Source organism: Homalodisca vitripennis, chromosome X (assembly GCF_021130785.1).
Source record: "Homalodisca vitripennis isolate AUS2020 chromosome X, UT_GWSS_2.1, whole genome shotgun sequence".
Lineage (NCBI taxonomy): Eukaryota > Metazoa > Arthropoda > Insecta > Hemiptera > Cicadellidae > Homalodisca > Homalodisca vitripennis.
This window is the reverse complement of record NC_060215.1, coordinates 11338378-11366326: the sequence shown is the minus strand read 5'-3', so window position 1 is coordinate 11366326 and position 27949 is coordinate 11338378. Positions and strand designations below refer to the sequence as shown.

At 36.6% G+C, this 27949-nt stretch overlaps 2 protein-coding genes across 2 annotated transcripts in view; one reads left to right on the top strand and one right to left on the bottom strand.

The window, feature by feature from the left end:
• The first annotated feature begins 345 nt into the window (after positions 1-345).
• Positions 346-20336, top strand: LOC124368680 (ankyrin-3-like). Its single transcript, XM_046825964.1, has 6 exons — positions 346-633; positions 10774-11091; positions 13149-13470; positions 15101-15344; positions 17512-17750; positions 19049-20336. Exons 2-6 carry the CDS (start codon positions 10814-10816, stop codon positions 19358-19360), a joined length of 1395 nt encoding a protein of 464 aa, XP_046681920.1. The 5' UTR covers positions 346-633; positions 10774-10813; the 3' UTR covers positions 19361-20336.
• A 1926-nt stretch (positions 20337-22262) lies between these two features.
• Positions 22263-27949, bottom strand: part of LOC124368681 (angiotensin-converting enzyme-like) — a 68057-nt gene continuing 62370 nt past the window's right edge. The window contains exons 13-15 of the mRNA XM_046825965.1: positions 27131-27253; positions 25929-26113; positions 22263-23170 (exon numbers count right to left, since the gene is read on the bottom strand). Coding sequence (XP_046681921.1) covers positions 23064-23170; positions 25929-26113; positions 27131-27253 — 415 coding nt within the window. The 3' untranslated portion in view covers positions 22263-23063. The remainder of the gene's footprint in view (positions 23171-25928; positions 26114-27130; positions 27254-27949) is intronic.

Here is a 27949-nt window from a genome sequence, read left to right as displayed (position 1 = left end):
ATAACTGCAGAGTAATTATTTGTTTTGTTGAACTATTAATTGTTTATTTAAGGTATAGGATATATTATGTCTGTAATGTAAACAGAGTAAGATGGCACAAGTTGTTCTGGAAAGGTATAAAATGCAATTTCGTTCTTTTTCGTATTTCATTCATGGTTAAACGGAATCCTCATCGTATTTATGTATACGGCGTGAGAAAGTAAGTTAGTCGCAGTGCCCGTTACGACGGAGGGATACGGACGTTCCTACGAAGAGTTGCGCAGATGCGGTATCGCGCGGGACCCTCTTTGTTTTGTCCACGACGCGGACGGCTATATCCGTCGTCCCTCGGTCACCTGACCAAACAGACCGCCAGCGCCTGTGTCCAGTGGTCGAGAGGCCGCGGACTATGGCCTGCGTCACAGGCTGCAGGTTGGCCCATCTCAGTCGGAACTGCGATTAACAGGCCGCGATATAAATAGGCACGCATCTGTCACCGCGCCAGGAACTGTTTTGTTTACGCTCGCAACCCTTTTGTTCAGTCGTTTGGTATTAGCGGAGGAGCTCGGACCATACTGGTCACAGTGAACGAGTGTGTACAGTGCGATCGCGCGATTCTCGCCTGTTGCCGATATATTTCTAATCTGATTTTAGGTGAGTTCCTCTCTGCTTCCGTACACTTATTTTGCTACAAAGCAAGCACCTGGTGAGATACAGCGAATAGCCTCCCAGGTGCCATCGTGTTAGCATTATCGATTCGTCTACTTTCTCACTTTACTTTAGCCGTAAGCAACAGTTTCACTGATACTATCGATCAATCGATCAGTGAATCTTTATTGTTCATACATAATTAGGGAACACCGTAAGATATAGATCTAGTTAACTAGATCAACAATAAATACTTCACTGTAAATTGCGGTGAACAAACACAAGTAGCATGAAGAACGGATGAACAATAGCATCACTGTTATTACATAGCTATGTGTTCAAACTTCGCTACTATTTACAGTAGAGATAGGTTAAATAATTCATTTATTAAATAAAAGTTCCACACCGTGTTTACACATTCTTTAGAAAAGACAATTTAAACATGTGATTTGTTAGAGTTAAACCAACAAATAAAAAGAAGTAAAAAGTACATTTGGCTTCAAAAATTACCTAAGACATGTAACAAATACAATTTAAGTGCTTGAGTACTCTTCAACAGAGTAATATGCCCAGTTAATGAATTAGCGTGTAAAGAATTTTAAATTGTTGAACTGAATACTCATTTTTAATGATTGTGGCATAATATTTTAAAATTTTAATGCAGAATAAACAACCCCTACTCATAATGTTTTAACCAATGAACAGGATAGTGTAGTATCTGATGCATTGTATTTTAAGGGTGAAATACTTGAGTTTTATGGAACTATTCACTTTAAATTTGTATAAAATGTTCTTAATTATGAAAAATGGTTTATGTGACTGTCGGGATCGAAGCTTAAGCATAATTCTTATAGTGCGTTTTTGTAATTTGAACACATTTTTTGATTTTAATGAATTTTCCCAAAATGCCACCCCATATCTCAGGTATGTCCCCAAACATATGTGTAGTAGACAGACTTAATATGTCACGGTTTGTTACAGAGCAACAATGTTCTCAAAGCAAAACAAGCTGTATTTGTTTATATTTGTTGCTCTACGTGTTCATTCTATTTAAGGTGTCTGTATACTACTACCCTGAGGAATTTAGAAGAATGGACAACCTTATTAACACGATCATTTACTTCTGGAAACTGATTTAAAAAAGGCATACACTGAATTATTTGTTTGTTTATTGAGCATTAAACCGTTAACGTTGAACCAATTACTTGCTTCACATAGGGACCTTTACAAGGAATTTTCAAGCTCAGACAAATTATCTCCTTTTCCTAATAAAGTTGTGTCATCTGCAAATAATGTAACGGAAAATCATGTTTGGCTGTGTGGAAGGTCATTAATGTAAATTAAAAACAGCAAAGGACCTAATGCTGACTCTTGGGGGAGTCCACTCGTAATAGTTTTCCAATTTGAAATGAGTGTTTCTACTGATCCAACCTTGTATGACTCTCTGTTCAGACAAGTGGGAGCTTAGCCAGTCGTAGACCTTTCCACGTAAATCATAATAATCAAGTTATAGTAAGAGCAACTTGTGTTCCACGCAATCGAATGCTTGTCAGCTCACATAACATTGAACCAGTTTGATGTTTTTCATTAACGGAATTTAATACTAACTCTAATAAACAGACATAGATTCAAAGACAGACTGTTTAATGACAGAGGTTGGGATATCATCCCACCCAACCAAGTTTGTATTTTTAAGGTTCATTATAATTCGATGAACTCCTCCGGGTCAGTTGGGAACTAAACACTGATGGATACGGCTTTCCGTTTGTCTCCTAAAGTTCTGCAGAGGTTAAACAATATGTTTTAAAATTTGTAACACATAAGTAACACGATGTATGTGAAGAACATTCAATGCCACATTTAATTATATAACGAGTTTGCAGTTCAATGTGTTTACTACTAATACATGACCAGTAACACTATTATTGTTTTGTAAATTTAACACCATTCCACAGTTATCGTATCAATTTATATGTATAAATGCTGAACGGTTAAAATGTGTAATTTTAAACTGCGAATATATATTGTGTGTATTTAAATGAAGATTAATACACTTTTTATTGTTTATAATCCTAAAGAAGACAAATTTATCTGTTACAACGCAGTTTCTGTGGTTGTACAAACTATCGTGTACGATGTAGTTGAGTCCACGTTCTTAATACCTGCGATTTCAGCTTAGGTGATGAGGCATCGTGTTTTATTAGAGTTACCAATAAAATAATCGATAACCAAGTGATAGTCTATGGAATAGATTTTATAGGATAAATACAATTTTAGTTAATCAGCCACTATTAAGGCTAACAAACTTAACATTGAACTGAGGATTTTCAGATATGAAACTGTTGAATCTGGACTCTAGGTGAAAAACTTTCGAATGAAAACTAAATTGGCTTAAAGTACTGCAAGCAATGTTTTAAAGAGACCTTGAAACATACACACATATGTTATGTCGACTACAAACTTGTACACCGCATCCAATTAGCAAAAACCATCTAATAATCTAGGGAGTTAAAAAATATTATTGCTAATAGTAACTTTGCCAAAATCTGTAGTAAACTTGTATGGTAAAATAAACAAACGTGTTCCAAAAACAAACGCACTGAAACGGTTTGGTACTCAATTCAAGTTATCAAGTTATGATGATTTGGTAAGATCAGATATACAATTTATTAGTACAATAAAAAGTACAAAAGTAGGTAGAAACATTTCAAAACAGTTATATTGTTTCGATCTCAATTACAGTTATTGAAATATTTGATACATGAATACATTTAAGTTCACAATTAAGGAAAAAACACAAACTTATAGAACAATTCACAGAAAACACAAACAAACACCTAAAAATCTTCATTGTCAATTCAACCAGATGAAATGTTATTGAATGTTACAAGAGCAATTTTCTGAACTGTCAATTAGAAGTGTGACTTCAATTAACATCAAAATTATTCTGTTCTCTTAAAGATGCAAGTATCAGATTCTGAAGTACGTAGTTATCATGAAATCCCCTTGTCAGTCAGGTTATACTCGAGTTAAAAATATATAAATAGTAGTTTTATGGTTAATATGAATTTTAAAGAAATTGATGATTTATATAACCTTTTATATATTTATATTTATTTTATATTTTTAGGGATATATTTTATATTTGTAACGTATACTTGAACAGAAATGTTAGTTGACTTACTGTGTTTATTGAACTATAGATTTTCGTGAAGTATTGTAATTGTTCCATGTAAAGAAATATTTCTTGTATTATTTTCAACAATCATTGCAGCAAATACAAAATCCATAACTTTTGTGGAGATGTTTGCCTCCATATTACATAGTTCGTACTTCCTCAGTAATGGAGGTTATGTTGAAAGTAGCTATAAATCACAGAGCAATTACGATCAGCTGACTGACCTCTGGGTTGTTGGCAACGTGGCGAGCTATTTTCATCTTCTTTGTTCTGGTTGTTGTTCCTGTGAATGGGGTAAACAATAGAAACGTACCCTTAATCACGAAACACTGCGCCAGACTGAATGCGACGGGAACAAACAGAACGTTCTTTTGCGTTTTACGCGGTTATATTCGCAATCTGCGTCGCATCTCGACCCTGTGACCGCCTCTTCACTCTTGCGTCGTGACGCGCTTCAGGTCGTCAAACTTCCCATCCTCGGCCTCGTTAGACTAACTAGCCTCCCTTACTAATTTTTAGGATCGGTGAAATCAATTCTTTACTATTAAGTGGCAAAATAAAACCTTTTGAAATGACGAATTTTGGTCTTGAAAGTAACTTGGTGTAATGGCGAGTTCGTATGTTAGAGTAATATTTCTCAACAAGACTATTTTTCTACTGGAGATTCTTATCAAACCTGCTACTGTTTTAAATACTTACATTGTTCTGGATTTGCTGTAATCCTACTGGAGATTCACACCACATCTGCTACTGTTTTAAATACTTACATTTTTCTGGATTTGCTGTAATCCTACTGGAGATTCACACCACATCTGCTACTGTTTTAAATACTTACATTCTTCTGGATTTCCGGCAATCCTACTGGAGATTCTTATCAAACCTGCTACTGTTTTAAATACTTACATTGTTCTGGATTTGCTGTAATCCTACTGGAGATTCACATCACATCTGCTACTGTTTTAAATACTTACATTTTTCTGGATTTGCTGTAATCCTACTGGAGATTCACACCACATCTGCTACTGTTTTAAATACTTAAATTCTTCTGGATTTCCGGCAATCCTACTGGAGATTCTCATCACACCGGCTACTGTTTAAATACTTACATTCTTCTGGATTTGCGGTAATCCTACTGGAGATAGATACTTATCACACCTGCTACTGTTTAAATACTTACATTATTTTGGATTTGCGGTAATCCTACTGGAGATTCTCATCACACACCGGCTACTATTTAAATACTTACATTCTTCTGGATTTGCTGTAATCCTACTGGAGATTCACACCACATCTGCTACTGTTTTAAATACTTAAATTCTTCTGGATTTCCGGCAATCCTACTGGAGATTCTCATCACACCGGCTACTGTTTAAATACTTACATTCTTCTGGATTTGCGGTAATCCTACTGGAGATAGATACTCATCACACCTGCTACTGTTTAAATACTTACATTCTTTTGGATTTGCGGTAATCCTACTGGAGATTCTCATCACACCGGCTACTGTTTAAATACTTACATTCTTCTGGATTTGCTGTAATCCTACTGGAGATTCACATCACATCTGCTCCTGTTTTGAATACTTACATTCTTCTGGATTTGCGATAATCCTATTGGGAATTCTCGTGACACCTACTACTTCAATATATACTCACAGTCTACTGGATAGTACATTAAGGTGGTCTGAATATTCTCGTAACACCTACTACTTTAATATGTACTCACAGTCTACTGTATAGTACATTACTGGAGATTCTCGTGACACCTACTACTTCAATATATACTCACAGTCTACTGGATAGTACATTAAGGTGGTCTGGATATTCTCGTAACACCTACTACTTTAATATATACTCACAGTCTACTGTATAGTACATTACTGGAGATTCTCGTGACACTTAGTACTTCAATATATAGTCACGGTCTGCTGTATAGTACTTTACGGTAATCCTACTGCAGATTCACGTGCCACCTACTAACTCAATATAATATACTTAATATATACTCACTGTCCACTGTATAGTACATTACGGTAATCCTACTGGAGATTCTCGTGCCACCTACTAATTCAATATATACTCACAGTCTGCTGTATATTACATTACGGTAATCCTACTGCAGATTCACGTGCCACCTACTAATTCAATATATACTCACAGTCTACTTTATAGTACATTACGGTATTTCTACTGGAGATTCTCGTAATACCTAGCCTACTATTGCTATACAAACTGACGTTCTTCTGGACAGCAATACGGTAATCCTTCTATAAATTTCTGTAATATCTACTAATGCTAACTGCACTGCAAAACCACTTCTGTAAAAAACTATGGTAATACATATTCTTGCGACTAAAAAGTCAAAATCTGTTGTCGTATTGGTGCTGCAGTTCTAATTGTAAATTAAGATAGCTTAATTGGTTAAAAACGTGAACACTTTTCTTGAACTATGTATGATGTTTCAACCGTAAAGGCTATGATAATGAAGTGGTTTTTGAGATGACGCGTTCTGTTTTATTTTTACAGTATACGTACAACTTTTCATTATTTCAAAATGGTTTTATTCGTGGAAATCAATACTCTTTTTCCCCCAACTTACGAGAAGAATTTTGTTTCCATTCTACTTCTTTACCACAGTTCTTTTTTCAGGCATTATTAATTAAATCGTTTCCATCATGCTCTTTTACACCAATGATAGACATGACGAGTATGAAAATGGACAATGAACGCATTTAACAAATTAATATTAAAAATTGTAATTCACCCTAACATAAGTATATACTTAGTATACTTATGTTATAATACTTCATTGTTATGTTAAAATAGCTTTCTTAACTACATATTTACTTAAAATTGTATTCAATACAGTGGTATTTGATGGAGGGGTCAACTTGGAAACCTAAAATTAAGTCTCAAACTTTACTCGGCAGTGCTTCGAGACATCATTTGAAGTTTGTGACGATGGAAGGATTGTGAAGGAAACAGGAGTTTTACGGACATTTGCCATGTTTCAGTGATACAAAAAATTCAGTAACACTACGTTTCGAGATCTGCAATCTGATCTCTTCTTCAGCTTGTGATTCCTGACTTACGCGTGTCATAACGCTCTGGTATGATTTGTTTATTTAAACTAGTTTTTAATTATGTGTTAGGTTAGTTATTTACCTGAAGAAGAGATCAGATTGCAGATCTCGAAACTTAAAGTTACCGATTGTTTGTATCACTGAACAAAGGCTAATGGCCGGAAAAGTCCTGTTTCCTTCATCATTATTTGTGTTTAACTTCGGAATAACATCATTACTGAAGACAATATGGTATACGTCTTGGAGGAATGAGACAGGACACAACAATAAACATAGTGGTATTTTCCAAATAACCATTGAGGTGCTGTGCGCATCTTATCGGTTGGCATAGTTTCCAGATGACGCTCCTCTAGGAGTACTTTGAAATTAACACGGAGCAACAAGACACTGTAAGTTGCCGAGATGCAGTTTTCTTCTAATAACCCTCACCTTACGGTTGCTAAGGAACGTTCCGTTGTTAATACTGCCCTGAGTGACGTATCTCTTGGAGGCAACTGCTCTAATCCGTCCTAGAGCAGAAGGAAAGGATATAGTGATCCATGAAATTTAAAATTTAGCCTTCTATCCAGCTAAGGGGCGTTTCGCCGTTCGTATCACTGTTCCACATAACGCATCCTTTGGTAAGGTTTATTTAACTAGTTGTGTAGAGCGCTTCAGGCATACTAGTACGCAGGCAAGGGGATTTATTTCTAGAATATTCGTAGTAATGGTAAAGAAAATGTTCCTTTCCTTGTTTTTCCCAACTTGGAAACACGTAGGAAACACCAGGCGGGATAGAGAGATGGGATTGTGATACCTCCTACTTGTGAGTTTTGGTTAACAATTTAGAGCATAAAATCTAATAAAACAATGTACATAATAGGTCTTTCAAAGTTATGAGTTATACAAAACAGATACGAAACCATTTTTGAAGGCGGCACCAAACTTAATTCAATTAGTCTAAAAACTAATGACGTGAAAACAAAATTTTGTACAATTTCAATTTTGCACAGCGCAATTATGTAAATCAAATTTGAAAGAATGTAGCTTAGAACATGGTCTTAATTAATTATTCAATACTGCTATTGAGTTACTTCTCCTGCAAGGCATACCAATCATAATTTCATAGAAAAAACGTATTAAAGTCTAACGATACCCATTAATTAGCTGCTAATACGGTCTTTCAGCAATATTCTACACTAATATCGATATCCAAGTATTGCATTGTTAAGTTATAAAGTTCTTAAACCACATGAATGTTTTATTTAGTTTCTTATGGAAAATAACGCATTATATTTGGAAGCACTGTAATAAAAAAATATGTCACATAATGCCATTACTTTTGAATTAACTTTCTATTTTGTTTCTTAAACTTTGGCGCAACATTAAAACATTGTGATATTTGATATCGTAAATTCAAAACTACATATATTTGACTTTTTAGTTCCGGCAATTTATTAGTAACATTTTTACAGGTTTTCGAAGTCGCTTTATTTTTGCTTTAAAGATTGTTTCCACGGATTATTTTTTGGAAGAGTGACTTCAAATGTAGACGAAGTTATGGCAGGTAGTTCGAAGAATGGGGCAATGTTGTGTCTGGCGTGTTTTGAACTCCAATTGCTCCGAATTTGGCATTTGCAGACAGATTTTTGCGGTTTTCGCATCAGAATATTCTTTACTACCTCAGATATATCTCGTAAAAGAAATACTTTTTCAGGTATCCAGCAACACACGACTTGTTCGTAGTATACCGAAACTATAGCATAGTACTATAGTAACTATTCTTATACTGTAGTTACCGGAAGAATGACGTTGCTCCAGTTGGCCACATGTAAGGGATGTTCCGTTTATGAGATTTTACTGGTCAGAAATCATCAAGTTTACAATAATAAGTCCATCACCTTTCTTTATTCCTAAGTTTTCTCCTCTTTGTCGCAATACCTGCAAGCGTCGGCCGATTGTCGATTAAGTCGAACTTCTTTAACATCAAGTGAAAGCACGAGAAAACCATTACGCGTTCTGTATCACTTAGAATCAAATATGCGCATGACGTAAGCAATATTTATAGTTGGCTGAGTTTTGGCAACACTTACACGAGTTGCCCAAGACTCCATTTACTGGCTGAGATTCACTCTCCGCCTTAGTCCATGTATTTTGTAATCATTTTAGGTCAACCCACAGGCAGTTTGAACTTGTAATAAGCTGCAGATATTACACCAAGCAGAACGTCTGGCACAGCAGTGGCCCGCGGGATCATGTCGCTTAATACCGCAATGGAACTGATTTTAAAATGGGCTTCGTTTTATACCAACCTCACATGGTTGAAAATTTGGACTGTTGTGTTTTTATTGTGTTAAATTTCACACAATAATAAAATATAAATAGAATTGTATAGCGAGCACTAAGATTCACCACCTGAAAACTAATTTGAATCATAAAATTTAAAATGTTTTAAACTCTAATAGCTTTATAAACTCGTTTTAAATTTTAAACAACATTTCGATATGTGTGTTCGTGTACATAAACTATTTCTAACAATGTTTGGTAACCTACTACCCCCCCTCCAATTGACCAAGAAAATTAAAGGTTTATGTGCATATACTTTTTACTTATAGACCAAATCAGAACTGACTATAAGGCATTAAAGCAGCCTGCTCGCGATTATATACTTACAATACACAGGTTTTTTTCAGTATTTTTCTTAAGACTTCTAAAATGTTAAAGACCATATTTTTAACGGTTTATAGCATTGCTATAGCAAGTATATTATATGCTATATAACAAATAAAAGCCGAATATGTAGAGATAGCGGTATTATTTACTTCAGATTACTATATATTCAAATTGATATTTAGTAGATGTTAAAGTAAAAGCGGGGAAAAGGTTTCAAACTGAAGTAGTGGATTTATTCGAACACCTAGAGGTAATACCTATACCTAGCTATATCCAAAAAACAGATAAGATAATAACATTGTTAACGTAGTGTATTATTTATTTCAATCACACTAAGACTATATTGTCTGGCAACCTGTTTTTCGTTTATATAATAATCTTTGACATAGTTAGTGTAAATACTATATTGAGCTAGATACATTAAAGTACGTATGGCATATTGCACAAGATCGTACAGAAAATCCATTGGAGAGAAGGATTAGTCTCAGTTCAACAGTTTCTATCTGTGAAGTAGTCACAAACATGTGCCATTGTGCCATTGAAAATAATCAATCGATTACAAAATTAGCTTAGATTTTCACAAAGTCCAAGTCACATGCTACTTAGAGATTCATATTCCCGGTGTTTGGTGTTTTTGGTGATTACTACTGGTGACAAACTATTGTATAGTAGATATAAAAATCGGCAAGATAAAAAAACACTCGAACAGGAAGACCTAGGTATGAGCTTCATTTAGACATGATTCGTACAATTAGGACTATTTCTGCTAAGAATTATAACTTTTAAGTATCCACTTTATCGTGTTGTGACTATTAAAGATTATTTAGTTAGAATAATATTGCTTGTTTGGTATCAACGGATTTCAAATGCGCGAGTAAAAGTGAAGTAATGTACAGATGTCTTATTTTACCAGGCGAAGTTTTGGGCTAAGAAGCCCTCTCTAACACTTAACCTGGGTACCAACGGCCTAAAGGTGACTTCCGAACCATCAGCAATATCCGGGCAGGCGAGCTGCTTGCAAGGACAGGATCGCTCAGCGGTTATCCATCCCAGCAGCAGCCACGCACGACATTGCTTGATCCGGTTATCTTGCGATAACCGTTGTACCCGCTACACTACGCCATTGGCGAGTGACAGAACAGATAAAATTATTTAATTTCTCTGATCGATTTTAATTTTCACTGATTAATTAACTATACAAGATTTAGTACACGAATATCCGATATGTTCGCAGGAGAAGAGAGGAGAGCAGTGAAGACAAGTGAACGAGCGCAATGTACAAGGCACTGTCCGGTAACTGTATGCCCGCCAACCCGCTACAGCGGCAGTTGGCTGACAGCATCGTCAAGATGGTACCTCTGGACGACATAAGGATCCTACTGGCGACCGGAGCCAAGGTGAACGAACCCGTGACTCAGGGGCTGCGACCCCTGCACTACGCGGTGTGGCAGAGGTACCCGGAGGCCGCTCGCCTCCTACTGGTGCGAGGAGGTGACGTCAATGCTCGGGACGAGTGTGGGTACTCGGCCCTCCATCTCTCCGCCGAACACGGGTAAGTCCTTCATGTGTCTCTGATGTGCATGGAAATAAGTGATCCCGACCTAAAATTTCCAGTTTATTCATTTTACACTCGGTTGTTTCCGTATAAATTTTATTGTTGAGTAGTAAATTGAAAATTTGTTCTATTTGATATGTATTCACATCTGTAGCAGTGGCGTAATACATTGTTAATCTGGTAGTACGGGCTGAAGGGAATGTGTGGACACCGTATGGATTTCCATGCTGTTCCATAAGAGGATTGTAAAACATAATCGATGGGACAATATATGGGAAATACAATATATTGGTCCACGCTATAGCGATATAAATGTTTGACAACTAAAGTCATTATGGCCCAGCAGTGCCTCCTTAAAATCGTGTTTCTGTTCCTTCCTTCAACGCTCTGTAGACTTAAAACAATGTGCACAGGCACGGTCCAACGAAGAAACCTATTGATTTTCGGCTCAAAAAGCTAAGCCCATCCATATTTGTTATAACCCTTGATAGAAAGGTCCTAGAGACTTGAAACTGGGTACATGGATTTCTCTTGGTTCCCACAAGAACCCTATTTTGGGGTTAAAAGGTAAAGTCTATCCTTCTGTTTCATAAATCTTGATAGAAAGGTCCTAGAGACTTGAAACTGGGTACATGGATTTCTCTTGGTTCCCGCAAGAACCCTATTTTGGGGTTAAAAGGTAAAGTCTATCCTTCTGTTTCATAAATCTTGATAGAAAGGTCCTAGAGACTTGAAACTGGGTACATGGATTTCTCTTGGTTCCCGCAAGAACCCTATTTTGGGGTTAAAAGGTAAAGTCTATCCTTCTGTTTCATAAATCTTGATAGAAAGGTCCTAGAGACTTGAAACTGGGTACATGGATTTCTCTTGGTTCCCGCAAGAACCCTATTTTGGGGTCAATAGGTCAAAGGCCGTTTGTCTGTCCGTCTGTGCAATAGTTCTTTCGTTACGTTCTGTCAGCCACGTGTTTTATTTGAGTTCATTCATAATCGTGGGGTTTTCTGGGGAAATTCCACTGTCTATATGCACAAAAACTATCTGTACGTGTGTACATACCCTTTCTTCAATAATGTTGGATATGCTACTGGTAGGGATCGAATAATAGCCTTCTTCTACCAGACTTTCCAGGAATTGTAATAGTAGCAAACAGAAAAAAACATAGATGTAAATAACTATTCTAGTTTACACGTATCAAATGCAATCTGTAACTGAAACGAGATAAGACAGCAGAGCAAGTTCCCTGAGTTCTGGGGTCCCATGTGGTACAAAACCTCAGCTTATAGAGAACGAAAACAACTTTTATTTACAATACAGCGTAAATTGGAAAGCAGAACCCACTCTGTCGGTTTGGCAGTGATGTTATTGCAGCAGGCTGCAATGTGGCGGGGCGCCAGGGCTGATGACCGGGTCACTTCGCTGCATCTCTTACTCTTGCATTCATCTTGGGGCCGATTTGGCACGGAATTACTTTCTCATTAGAGGTCACATCATTCTTGCCTCATACTTTCATCTGAATAAAATGATCGTTTTATGTGTTATACCTCCACCTGTATAAATAAATACATGTATGCAAGGGACGATAGGTCATGGTGGATCGGTGACGTTCACTTACATCATTGCAAGTACAGAAAGTTCTATGCAAGAGTCTTGCAATATTTAGGTAATTTTAATACACGAACACAAAGAATTGGTTCTTGTTAAAATCAGTTCTATATATACATTGATAAGGAACTACTATTTCACCTAAATAATTTGGAGTGAATTCACAGATAGGAAAAAGAACGAGAAAGCATTTTATACAAAACTGGATGAATTTTTTTACATTATTTTACTGTCAATTGATTTACTGAAGGAGAGAACACGTTTTTAAGTAATTATTTACCATAATTACTTCGTATGGAGTTTAAGTCTTGAGGTTCTCTGTAATTTGTGAGTTTGTTGATTCTGAATTTAGAGAATATTGATGTACAGTCTTTTAGTATCAGGGGGAAAGGGATAGTTTTGTCTCTCAATATCGCTTGTAGTGGCAGTGTGTAATAAGTTTGTCCTCGCAGATACATAGAGCTGGTCGCTCTACTTCTGAGACAAGGAGCGAGGGTAGACTATCGAGAAGACACGGACGACCCGTTTCCCCGCACTCTCCTGTGTGACGAGCCCCTGCGCCTCGCGATCCGCGGACGTCACCTGGAGATCGCCCGCATGCTGCTGGAACACGGAGCTAACCCCAACAAGAGGTACTTCTTTGGGTCAGAAATCAATTTGGTCTCTCCTCTGGACGTCGAGTTTCTGAACCTTCTGCTCATGTTCGGAGCGGACCCCAACACCCGAGACCGGTCCGGCCTCACCCCTCTCATGAAGGCCGTCAGACTACCGCAGGTTCGTGCCCTTGCTTGCATACTTTTGTAGTAAAAGTAAATCGGAATCAAACGTAGTTATTTTGTGCATTCTGGAAGAAATTTAAACGTAAGAAGTGCATTATGAAAATGCAGATGCAAGCGAGAATTTTACGAGAATTCTATAATGTAACTTTATATAAAAATACTTAAAATAACAAGAACAGTACATGTCTGTTAAACAGATTTTAATGCGAATGTTAAGGTTAAATTGTATACGAATTCCAGTGAAATGTGGTTGAAAATAAAATTTTCACCAGCATTACAGATTATCTGCGGAGTAAGTAAGGTATACCCTTCAGTGTTTTAACCATAACATTAGTATATATTGTTTTTGGTAATATAGTTTTCTCCGCGATTCTTGGAAGATACTGAGGCAACTCCAAGCGACAATTATACCAGATGGTTTGTTTTTAAAACCCAAATTTCTATCATATGACTTTGCAATAGTTACTAAATCTTAAAAGAGAAAGTATTAATTATTTTATTTGGATTGGTGGGGATCCTTACCTCTTTTACCCATTGAAGAGGAGTACTCTTGGTTGCTACCATATGAGAATACGTGTTATCGCGGTACTCTGAATGTAAAATAAGCCCGTAGAACATGTGGTGCGTGTTGGCTGAAAAAGAATTGTTGTTGACCGTTTGATAGGCTGAATTTCGGCATCTTGAAAATCCAGTTAAGACCTAAAATTCTTTAATTGTGTTTTAATGCCAACCGAGCCCGTAATAGCCCTATTAGTAAACAATCGTTGATAAAAATAGCCAACATTAGCTAGGAAAATCGCTTCCCTTACACTCATTTTACTTATTTTAAAATTTGCCGTTGGCATCTACATAAATAACTAAGGTTACTCAAGAATGAAATGCTTAAATGTCTGTTTACCGTGGAACAGTTCATATTGAACATTTTAAACATAAATTATAATGCTAAAAAGTTGCATGACATAGGACATGTAGAAGACCACTATAGAAAGTTACAACGAATATCCTATTGAATAGTATTTGAATATTAAAACCAAGGCCTAGGTAAGGAGGCGATACGCCCTGAAGTATTGTACGCCTAAGGCCACAGTGATTGGTATAAGGTGACTTCTCAATTTCCGCATGGATGGACTGCAAGGACAAGTCACTTAGTGACTCTTGTCCCTGTATGTGTTATAATATGGAGGTACCACTACCACTCTATCTCCTCCAGCCAGAAAAATTCGTTCACCTCTGGCTGATATGTACTAATCGATTAGATAGAGTTCCGTTACAAAACTGGGTACAGCAGAGAACGATGTTATATTTTCATTTGGGCAACCCAAAGGTTGTCTAGGAGTGGCACGTTAAAACCGTGAATGGCAGTATAAGGGTAAACGTAGGCTATAGATTTAGTTAATTTCATAGGATCAGTAAGGTTCCTAAAGGTTCATAAATGCTTAGTAAGCTTAAAAATGAGTAATGCATCTTTACTAGACGAGTTTTGACCTTCCTTCCTTTTCCCTCCGCCTATCTCACCTCATGGCTGTTCCATGTAGTCTCGCCAGGAGGCGATCTCGATCCTCTCTCCTCATTCCGTGTATAAAGCTGGGTAGATTCAAGTGAAATGTGGGTTTACTGTACCTTAGGCGATGGAGAGCGTCCTTCTGCTGCTGCAGTACGGGGCGGACGTGAACGCTGTGACGGACATCCGTCACGACTACCGCACCGTCCTTCACTACGCCATACTGTCGGGCAACCACGAGACGGTCAACCTCCTCATCAAGCAGGGAGCGAAAGTCAACTACTCATATGAGTATCAGAAACCCACAGCTCTGGACCTGGCCATACTGAGGGGAGACCCCGAGCTCGTCAAAATGATGATCAAAGCAGGTAGCGCACTGCACATGCTTCTTTATCCTATTCTTGGTACACATAGGGGTAGGACGTATATTTTTGGAATATTTTATAACTACATTCTTTGGACAAGTTTTATTTACTTCTTTTACTTGAGCGTTCGACTAGCGTGGACAATCCCTCCTGTCTGGAGTGTTCTGATTTCAAAATTTATTGCATACTGAATGGTAACATCAACTAATAAATTGCAAATGAAATTCAAGTTATTAACTGAGCATTACACACTTCAGTCGCTCTACTACACACATGTGAACTTTAGCCACCTTGGAAGGTGGAGACCAAGGCACAATACACTTGTTTGTCGAGCGATCTTTCTAACAATATAAATAGACAGTTTTATTTATTCGTGAGATTCAAAACTAACTAAATTTAAATAAAATAATGACGAATGTAGAAGACAATATATATTTTTGCTTTCACATAACTAGAGAAAAATTGAAAATTTACTCAAGATTGTGATAGAACTCTTCAGCAAACCTTTATATGATAAAGAAATGCATGTTGACCTTTGGATTTAACGTTAATGAAATATATTATAAATTGTATATAGAAACCACAGAAAGTTATTATCTTTGAAGTTATTTGTACATTGAATGTAAAAGATACATAATTAGACCAAAACCAAAGGGTTATAGCCGTGGTTTTCCTTTATTTTTTACCACCGTTTAAGTGTAATACGTACATTATAACAGAACGAGAGTGTGGGTTGTTAAAAACGCAAATGGTTATTTATTAATGAAACAAAATTTTAATGAGATTTTATCTGATTTTAATGTCTGATTTTTTTTAAATTTACCGTGGCCTATAAACGCACTTAAATACTCACATACAGGTGCATACACAGTTAAAAAATACTTTTTATAAGGAGAAAATACTTTCCAGCTAATAAAATGTCTACAATAAGATAGCTAAAATAACAAATCACGAAGATATTAAGTAATTGAAATTATACGAGTTATACTCGTATATTACTTGGAGCACCTTCACGATACGTGGTATTTACTACTAATGATTGATATAAAACATAGTATTAGCCCTACTAGCTCAATCGAAAGAAGAGAAGTTTTCGAGAGTTTATCCTAGGAGCCATATTAAAATTGCGTTGTTCTAGTAGGCCGCCATTTTGAAACACTTTGGAGTAATGTAATATCTAGTAATAGCAGAATATTTTGTTTACGTACAGTTTACATTAGTACGTATCAATTCGTAATCTAACAAAATTTACAGGGTGATTCCGATAAAGTGCGCATTTTCAGGGTTGATAGAGGATGTGAATACAAACAGTTTTTGTCCAAAACACATGGAGTCGCAAATGTTTCGTTTCCGAGAAAATTGAAAATTTGTGGAAACGTCTTCTTGTAGGAAAACCTTTATTTCCCTCGTAATAATATATAAAACAACCGCACAATGTGAACAAGAATATCAAAACTATTCTTATTACAACGAATATTCCAAATTTCTCCCGTTTGTGTCGATGCTAAGGCCGAGCTCTTCGTAACCTCGTCCGTTTTATATGTTGAAAGAGTCGGGGGTTTTCACCCAATTTTTGCTGATTATTAATATTTTTTAAATTAATACTTTTACATTCTTGTTTGCACGATGTTCTTTTATTTGTTATTAAGAAAAACACATTTAGTTTCAGTAGCTTTGCGTTTTTCTGGCCAAATCTCAAATGGAACAAACAATACGTGTTGCGTGTTGCGTTTCACCAATTCTCAATTTTCTCAAAAACGATACATAATGTGACCCCATGTGTACTGGACACAAATTGTTGTATTCCCATCCTCTATCAAACCTGAACATATGCACTTTTATCTGAATGACCCGGTAGAAGAAATATTGTACAGCAAAATGTGATGCGTTATTTATGAAATATTTCCAATAGCTACGAAGAAATCTGAACCACACACAGCATAATATTTGAATTACAAAAAGTCGATATTTTGAGATCAAGTTAGATCTTGGCTGCTTGCAAAGTAGTATTAATGAATAGGGCCGCTGCAGCAAGTAACATTGACTTGCAGCTGAACAGGTCTAGAACACGGGGGCCATATTTTGGTCTGCGGCCGACGTCGACCGAAGTATGGAGCCATTAGTTGTTAGCGTCAGCGCTTACATGATAGTGACAGGTGTTAACTTGCAGGTGCGAACGTGAACTCCAGCTCGCCCATAATCGGCACCCCTCTCCACGTGGCGGTCGCTGACAATGTTCCGAACCGGATAGAGCTGATGACGCTGCTCCTGACGGCCGGGGCGAATCCTAACTTGGTTATCGACAGCGACGAGGGGCCACCCCTGCGCCCTGTCCTTGCGGAGTATGTCGCTTCCATCGAACAACCGAGTCCTGTAGTTGTCAAGCTTCTCCTCAGGTTCGGAGCAAAGGTAAGTGTACCTCAACATGAAAATATATTTTGTTGAAGGCACATAAATTACTTCGCAGTTATTGGTGGATTTGATATTCTCTTTTTCAACCGTTCTACAAAACATCAGGTCCTTCTAGATTTAATTTGTGTAACTGCCGATGGGTGATTTGAAAAGATAATATGTAATAATTTCCATCTTTATGCGTTACAAAAAAAACTCTATTTTTAATTTTTCATTTTCAACAAATAACGATGGCAAATGTCCGAAATACTATCAAGAGCTTAGTCAATTCGAATCCAAGTGAGAGAAACGGAATTACAGTGGGACAGAAAACCCCAAGGAATGAGATATCAGATATTGTTACTGGCGATATTTTACAGCTTCAATGTACTTGATCTATTCTAGTAATACTTTGCTTCGTCTGAGTTATTAATTGTTGTCTGGAATCCGAGAGCGAATTTTACACTAACAATAAACACACTACCTAATATTTTGATGAACTCTATGTATATGAATTCTTTCTAAGAAAGAAACGACCAGCAGCCTCGTTATTGTTGTCTGGAATCCGAGAGCGAATTTTACACTAACAATAAACACACTACCTAATATTTTGATGAACTCTATGTATATGAATTCTTCTAAGAAAGAAACGACCAGCAGCCTCGTTAGTTTGGGTGGGGATTAGAAAGAAAGGGTATCGAAAAGATTAATAATATAAACGATACATTTTTACAGATAAATTTGAATTTGTATCAGCGTCAGTTAAGATGGATGAAACAGTGACTCCCAGTCCCGTCATCACTTAGGCTGATGCGATAAAAGTTTTTTTGTGTGTCACGTGATTGGGAATAAGTGGAGAAAGCAGTATAATATAACATGTAAAAAATTCATCGTTTAGCATTTTAGCCCTCTCGGTGCCATTCCTTTTCAACCTCTACATAAAACTAGCTCGGCTAATAATCGTATTCTGTGGTCATAATGACCATAAACGCAAATTGACTCTTGGCTCCTGGATTGTTAGGTGCGGAAATTGTAAACATAGTACAGAAAGAGCCAACGACTATATACTGAGCTTCAATTCCTGACTCGTGTATCATCTCATCATTACTTCTGGGCAGATTGGAGTCGGTGATGTCACAGGTTTAAGGTCGACTATCTATTTAAAATTCCATAGCTGATTTCTACACACTTAGCAGAGTTCTGAAATATTTAACTGTTCAGTATTTTGTGACAGTAAACAAATGTATTAGATACTACACAAATTGTTGTGAATGATCCCAAAACTATTTATAATTATTTCATACTTCCTTTTCCAGGTGATCATGAAGACACAGTACCGAGATCCTCTGGGCATACTCAACTCCCTCCAGAACATTTCAAAAAATCCCGAAATCTTTGATCTGTTAGTGGAGGCGTCAGAGGCCTTCGATCTGTGCATGATCCGACGAAACCAGTTCTTCAGCGAAGGGCAGAAGAGTCTGCTGCTGGAGCGGGCGAGCGGGCCGCTGAGTCTGCTGCACCAGTGTCGGTTGGCGCTGCGCAAATTCCTGGTGGACGAGCCGTCTTTGGCAGCACAAGTGTTCGAGCTACCTCTCACCCTGCAATTGTACCTCAATTATGATTACTAAGCCACACCTCGCGTTATTCTGTCGAGGAACTGATCGACGTTGTTAGTTATGCATGATGAAAATTTTATTATCTTCTTACTCTATTTGTACAAGTAAAAGTCGGTAATATTCTTCGTACTCTCCGATTTCTGCTGAAACTGTTCTGTTGCCTGAGAAAAAATAGTAACTAGCCTCAAATACCTGTTTAAATACCCACTAGTACGTTTAGTGGTAATAGAAATGAATTACACATTGTCGTCCAACAATCTACTGATCAAATTTAGTTCATACCAATACATAATTACATAACTGATCTTATTTTGTTCGCTAAACAGTAATCTCAAGATAATTCTATTGGCGGAGAAATAGCCGAACCGACTACAAAGTCATTTGCTGTTTTCGAGCTGTGTTTGCACTGTTGAGTATTATTTCGCTACAATATGTGATGAAGCCTGGCTGTTCGAGGTTACCCGTTGGTAACCCACTACCACTACTCGAATATAATTGTTATGTGATAAATATATGCTTTGTGTTTTCGTATTTATTACGTTTTTACTTTATTTTTCAAGCGTTTAGAATGTAGATGTAGCTTGTAGGAATATTGTGTATTCTAGGATATTTTTGTACCTTTGTAACTGAAATATAGCAGTTTCTATTGATGACATATTTTTATATCCTCTAGTATGTTTTTATTCCGAAACGGTTTTGCTTTGGTGCCGAGAGTTTGTTTTGGTAACCGGTAAGTTTGTTTTGACGGGATCAAAGGACCGCAATCTTTTTGTTTTACTTCCTGCAACTATATCATTTTGCTTCCACATTCATAATCTCACTTTTCGTTTAGCTAAAGAACGAAAACATCACATTTACGTTTGGTCTAGGCTCCCTTTATATTTTACCTGCATTAAATATTATGAATTGTATTAATTTTAACTTTACCTGTACTCTTACACGAAACTTGATGTAAACTTGCTGTATGAGTAAAAGCTATATTTTCCAATCGTTTTGTTAATTGATTTCTTAGTCCCCTCATACTATTTATGTATCGAACGGCACATTATGAATTTAATATAAACTAGTTTACACTGCAAAACACACAGTGTTGTATATATAAAACCCATTTACTACTTTTTACAGTAATAAGTAAGACTTAGTAGCCCACTGTAGTAAGCACTACAGTCTTGAGTTTTTATCGATAAGCACAATGTTTAATCCTTATAAGTGTTACGTCTTTTTTAGTTGCGGAATTATAGGAGATGTCTAATTTTAAAGATATAATTAATACGTATCCAAATATTAAAAAAACCCGTTATGGTTTATTCAGAAACAATTTCAAACTTTGTTGTATTTTATTGATTAGATATTAAAAAAGCATTCACTAAAAAAACTAAAAAAATCTTTGAATACGTAATAATTAAATTTAAGGATATAAATAATACGTATCTAAGAATTATTATTAAAAGATATATTTGTATGGTTTATTCAGAGTCTCAAACTTTGTTGTATTTCATCATTTAGATATTCAAAAATCATACACTAAAGCAAGTTCGAATGCGTAATAACTAATTTTTCTTATGAGAAATCTTCCTTAACGTTACAGCTTTGCTATCTTAGTCCCCTATTCCGACTTCAGTACCTTTAGAGTAATTTGTTGAGTCAATGATATTGCAAACGGTTTATTATTGTACTTCCTTAACGTTACAGCTTTGCTATCTTAGTCCCCTATTCCGACTTCAGTACCTTTAGAGTAATTTGTTGAGTCAATGATATTGCAAACGGTTTATTATTGTACTTCCTTAACGTTACAGCTTTGCTATCTTAGTCCCCTATTCCGACTTCAGTACCTTTAGAGTAATTTGTTGAGTCAATGATATTGCAAACGGTTTATTATTGTACTTCCTTAACGTTACAGCTTTGCTATCTTAGTCCCCTATTCCGACTTCAGTACCTTTAGAGTAATTTGTTGAGTCAATGATATTGCAAACGGTTTATTATTGTATATTTCATAAAAGAATATTAAAATATGAAAACTGTTCTGGCAATGTAAATACGGCTCAGAACTGAGAGATCGGTGATATTTACTCGGAGGGCAGTCCTTTCTCAAAGTATATACAAAGTGTATATATGTCCATCCAACTCTGAGACATAGTATAACATACAAGATCGGCAAAGATTACACGTCTGAAAATTACAATAGCAGATAACGTGATACAATATATCACAAAGACAACAAAACAGCTGTTTCTAGATAAATTATCCAGATTCGGAAAAGAATTCGGTTTATTCAATCATATAGTTGTCCTAAGCACAACCTGTTCCCTTTCATTCATTGAGTACTTGCGAAATTACAATAGCAGATGATGAGCACAATATATCACAAAGACAACAAAACAGCTGTTTCTAGATAAATTATCCAGATTCGGAAAAGAATTCGGTTTATTCAATCATATAGTTGTCCTAAGCACAACCTGTTCTCTTTCATTCATTGAGTACTTGCGAAATTACAATAGATTCCATACTACAAATGCTCAACAATACTCTTTAATCATTTTTGAAATTATTGGTAGTATGTCAACTTTAAGTATTATTCAATATTTGAAACACGTTGTTTAAAACTATACCTGTACTTTATGAGTAGTACAGAGAGTGGACTTTTATGGAACGCGATCATGTTGTGCTGCAGCCGATAAGCTTTATTAATGAGCCTGTGCTTTATCCAAAAAGTAGTACTGATACAAGAACTATCATGTAAGAACTGTCGTCTAAGAACTCTAAATAGTTAATAGGTTCGAGACTCACGTCTCAAATATTTACGTTCTTCTGTAAACAAACAGTTTTGGAAATATTTAAAATACAGTACATCACATTGTAAATATGATAAAATATATAAAATAAATAATATATAAACTCAAGTTAGTAATAATTATTTGTTTAATATCTTATAACACCTTTACAACAGTGAATTGGGAGAAGTAACAAAATCCAGAACGCGAACACATCAGTGACTAAGTATTACAATTCTCTAACTACTCGTATATAAACCTCTATATTTACTCAGTAACATACATGTTACTGTACATCACCTACACTATTGCTTTCTCCTTCATTGGGCAATGTATAATTTATTTTACATAATTATTTAACCATTGATAATTCGAGATTACGGACATTAACTTGACAAATAAATTATTTACTAACCAGTTCGTTAATGTTTACATTTTAATCACCAAATATTTGTAAAAATGTAATTCTGTTGATTTTAAAATCAATGATGAAAATTGAGTTATGTCTAATGTGTTTATACATGCATTCTCATACAGAGTTATTTACAATGATACACTAATTAATAACCACTGGTAAGGTACGTAAGTATGTTACCAAACGTAAGGAAACTAGAATGTATGCCTAGTATTTCCGAGGTAGGTTTAGACTGAATGTATTGAGGGTGAATTATATCAGTTAGTCTATACCTTATTAGTTTGGTCTGTTAATTTTTCCTGCGATATACACTGGTATCCTTATTTCGTATCTAAAGGCTTTAGGAATACCTAGAGAGGCCTGGTATGGCCGAGTAAAGCACAGAGTTTGAAATAAATTACATTTGATAAATATATTGAAAAATGTTACTAGCTCGAAACAAAACACAAAACATAAATATTTAAATTTAATATAAATTTGAAAATAAACACTAATGAAACATATATTTACACTGTCAAAAGATAAATAATCAAAAATACAACACTATTAGACAAACCACGTACAACAAGGTGACAATGATTCGGTGGCTCGGTTGAAATTTCAGGGCGCTGCCTGTACTCCATTCTCCAAACAGAGCTGAAAGAAAAAAATTACAAGTCCTATAACATATGTAAAAAATAAAATATAGCATGTTTATTAAGTAATAATGTTTAGGAAACGTAAAAGCACAACATAATTTTTAAGCTTATTTTTATGAGTACAAAAATAATTTTTACCACCACTTACTCCATACTCCAGGTTTAGACTATGCAATCAGTGAGAAAAAAACTTTACTAAATACATTATTTTGGATTTTGAGAGACATCAGATTAGGAAATGTTGCTATTTGGAATTTCACAACCAGATGATTATTTCGATGTCAGCCTTAGGCCGAAACTGTTTGATCTCGGCGAAGGTACATGGGTAGGTAAGTGCTACTAATGGAACCTGAGTGCAGGTTGACGCGTCGGAACTAAGAGTCCCTATTTCCCCTTTGGAATCTGGTATAGTCTTATCTATCTCATACAATGTGTATAATAAACGAAACTTTAGTGTAGGTTTGTATACATTCTAATATTTGATTAAATGCTTTCTCAGGCACTTGTGTTTAGACCTTTAGAGCATTGTGATTTTATTGTTACGTGATGAGCACTATGTCGGGGCAGCATTTGCACTGATGGTCACTTGGATCACTTCTTTTTTCACTCTGCTTTGATGGCATAACTACTAACATCCGGCGCTCAAAATTCCATCTGTACGCTGATGGTTTAAAAATGTACCGCCACTTTCTATCTAATGAGAGATACTTGTGTACAACTAATGAACTCTGATACTGATTCAACTGCTTACTGGACATGCATGTATGTATCAAAATTAAATGAAACCAAATCTAACTGTATTTTAATAGGCTATCAATGGCTTATTATTAAAATCGACGTCAATACTCCTCCACGACTGATACTGAACAACAAAGAATAGTTTGTAATGAAGAAGTACAAAGCCTAGGATGGGCTGATCACGTGTCACACTACTGTGTAACAGGGTCTGTGCCTGTATACGAGTACATGGTCTCAAGTGGTTTACTCAATACTTGCCGCTGGATGTCAGAATGATGCTGGCGAAGACCGTAGTTTTGCCTGTATACGAGTACACGGTCTCAAGTGGTTTACTCAATACTTGCCGCTGGATGTCAGAATGATGCTGGCGAAGACCGTAGTTTTGCCTCACTTCAAACCTGTGACGTGGTGATCAATGACATGACTGTTAACATCTCTAATAAACTTCAGCGCGCACAGAGTTATTGTATTTGGTTAATTTTCAACTTAATACGTGATGATAATGTATCTTCTTATTCTGATCAATTATTAATATTAATTTCAAAGACTTAGATATCTTTATTTTCTTAGACACGCTATAGTGGTGGTCCAAGTTATTTGCCCCAAAATTTCATTTTTATGTCCGATATTAGTGCACGTCGAACTCGTAGAGGTACATCCTTATTATCAATTCTAATGCATCGGACAGCCTTATATAATAAATGTTTCACTGTTTTCGCATGCCTAATGTGGAACGCTCTCCCGTATAACAAGAATTATTGACAAGCGAGATCCATTTGGGGTAGAGTGACAGTTTGTGTGGTCACATTTTGGGCTAACTGCATCTAAGCTGAGTGAATGGGGAATTGAAGCTGATAAGGATAGGATAATTTTATTAGTTGCTATTATATACAAGGCATTTTTAGGGTTAAATCTAGCTGCTAAATTTTAATGTAAAATGTAAATTAATATTAAAAGTAATTTTAATTCTACATATTTCAATATTGTAATAGAATTTAATATAATAGAATCATATTTTTTTTATTTGTGTTTAGAGGAAGCGAGGAATTTTTTCCTAACTTCGCCTCTGTAAATAAAGACATTGTTCGTTTTATTTACTTTATAACAAGTTCAGGATTCTGTACAAAGTGATTCCCAGTAATTAGTACTTTAGCTTTACAAAAATAGCTGTCAGTGTGTTGTGTGTGTGTGTGTGTGTGTGTGTGTGTGTGTGTGTGTGTGTGTGTGTGTGTGTGTGTGTGTGTGTGTGTGTGTGTGTGTGTGTGTGTGTGTGTGTGTGTGTGTGTGTGTGTGTGTGTGTGTGTGTGTGTGTGTGTGTGTGTGTGTGTGGGTGTGGGTGGGTGGGGGTGTGTGTGTGTGGGAGTGTGTGTGCTCTTTTATTGTTTAATATTTAATTGAACAGCTCCTATTAAAGGGGGCCTTCAGTAGGCAATTTTTTAAACTTGATGAAATGATACATATACATATTTTAGAGCATGGTGAATATACGGGTAAGTTGATTTTATTGCAGTTTAAGGAATATTTTCAGTTATTAAGCTTTGTTATTGTTTGGTGTTACACCGATCTTAACACTGAAGGTTACTGAGTTTAGTCAGTATACCATTAAGAACACCACCATTGCCCCATTGAATATAAATTGAAAATTACCTCCCTGTACGTAAGATCGATCGCAACCCACCATATACTCGCATACGTGGTCTATTTACAGTAATAATAACGAACGGTAATTTTAAACAGCTCGTACTCTGTAGGGAAGTACAAGATACTGATAACTGCCGTATGGCGCAGTGTAGCGAGTACGGCGGTTATCGCAAGATAACCGGATCAAGCAACGGCGAGCGTGGCTGCTGCTTGGAAGGGGACCGCTGAGCGATCCTGTCCTTGCGAGCAGCCCACCTGCCCGGCCATTGGTGGTGGTTCGGAAGTCACCTTTAAGCCGTTGGTCCCCAGGTTAAGTATTAGAGAGGGCTTCTTAGCCCTAACTTCGCATGATGATAAGACATCTTTACTTTTTATACCTGTGTCGGAAGGAGAGGTGAACCAGCCGACTGTGAACTCGTCCCTGTTCTGCCGCTGAAGCCACACCATCAGAGGTCTGAAGTACTCGAGCATCGGCTGAGGGTCCAGACCGGAGGTGTAGCCCTGGGTGGCCAGACGCACCACAGCCGGCCACGGCTGGGAGGCCCCCACGCTCATCACGGAGCTGCAACAACAGCCACCTTGATCAGATTATTGACCAACAGCGTCACTTGGATCATTATTTCATTTCAAATTTTTATTTTTAAATTCATGCGTATCCTAACAGGATATAGCTTAACAACGATAGAGGACCCAGACTGTTTCCTGATTACAGGGATGACATATTCAGCAACATCTAAACGACTTCCTTTTCCAGTAGTTCTCGATGCTGGACAATGATGCCCCACTCCTCAGAACGCTATGTCTGCACAAGAATCTTCCCCTTCACACGACTTTTCCCCACAGATAAACTGGCAGCAGAGCTCTAAAATTAGCTTCTAAACCACGGAATCTTCTGGATGTGTCAGGTTTACCAAAATCTAATCTGCAGCTGATTAACAAAAATAACTCTATGAGTAACTGTGGGTGCATTGATCGGGTAGAATGATCCGTAACCAAACAACACCTTACTGGCATTCATTAAAGTGATAAATATAAATCAAGAATAAAAAATGCTATTGCGATTGAAAAATTGAACATTTAAAAAGACTATTTCTGATTTACTTTCTTATCAAAATACATTAAATTATAACTACTCCATGTACCTAGGCCTAACACAGATGAAACACCGTCAATTAATTTGTTAATGTTTATGTATACACTAAAAATAAGTTGCGTTACAGAATTCACGGTAAAAAGGGATCCGTCGATTACTATTCCAATTATTTGTATTTTTATTAATTAGTCTTCCGTGCAAACTCAGGAAAATCGTTAAAATGTTTACATTGAGAACAGAAGGTTACGTAGGTTGCCTCTAACATTCAATACTTAATGTTACACTGTGGATTGTAATTGGAAAGACATCTATTTCGACAATTCTAAGCTGTCTTGTTTGGTAACTTTACTGTAATATAATACTAACAGACACACAACTGCAACTATAAAATTACGTTATGCTGTCAATGATATATGTGGAAAACAGATAAAAATGTAAGGAACGTTTTTCATGTGTTCGATAACATTAGAGAGGACCTGCCAGTACCTGAGAAGACGGCCTGCCTCCCTGGAACGGAAGATGTCGCAGGAATCCAGAGGGCCGACATGCTGGGCCGCGTGGCAGAGCGATGCGTGAAGTTGAAACTGAAACACCAGCGAGACAAAGTACCTGCCACAAACAGATTCAACAGTGACTCTATAGCATGGTTATAGAACGGAAGATGTCGCAGGAATCCACAAATCTCGATTAAAACACCTCCTGGTTTCAAAGGCGTTTTACTCCGTTGAAGAGTTCATGTTGAGTTGCTGGGATGAAAATTATTGAAAAGTATTGAAAACAAGAATAAAAATAACCCCCAGTTCTGTTATACAATTAAATAGCAATAACTGCAATGGAACTGTATCTTATTATGAATGTACTTGACGGATGCATGCAATGTAATAATTGTTGACACAATAAAGATTACTATTATTATTATTATTATTAGAGTGACTCTATAGCATGGTTATGGAACGGAAGATGTCGCAGGAATCCAGAGGACCGACATGCTGGGCCGCGTAGCAGAGCGATGCGTGAAGTTGGAACTTAAACACCAGCGAGACAAAGTACCTGCCACAAACAGATTTAACAGTGACTCTATAGCATGGTTACGGAACGGAAGATGTCGCAGGAATCCAGAGGACCGACATGCTGGGCCGCGTAGCAGACCGATGCGTGAAGTTGGAACTTAAACACCAGCGAGACAAAGTACCTGCCACAAACAGATTCAACAGTGACTCTATAGCATGGTTATAGAACGGAAGATGTCACAGGAATCCAGAGGACCGACATGCTGGGCCGCGTAGCAGAGCGATGCGTGAAGTT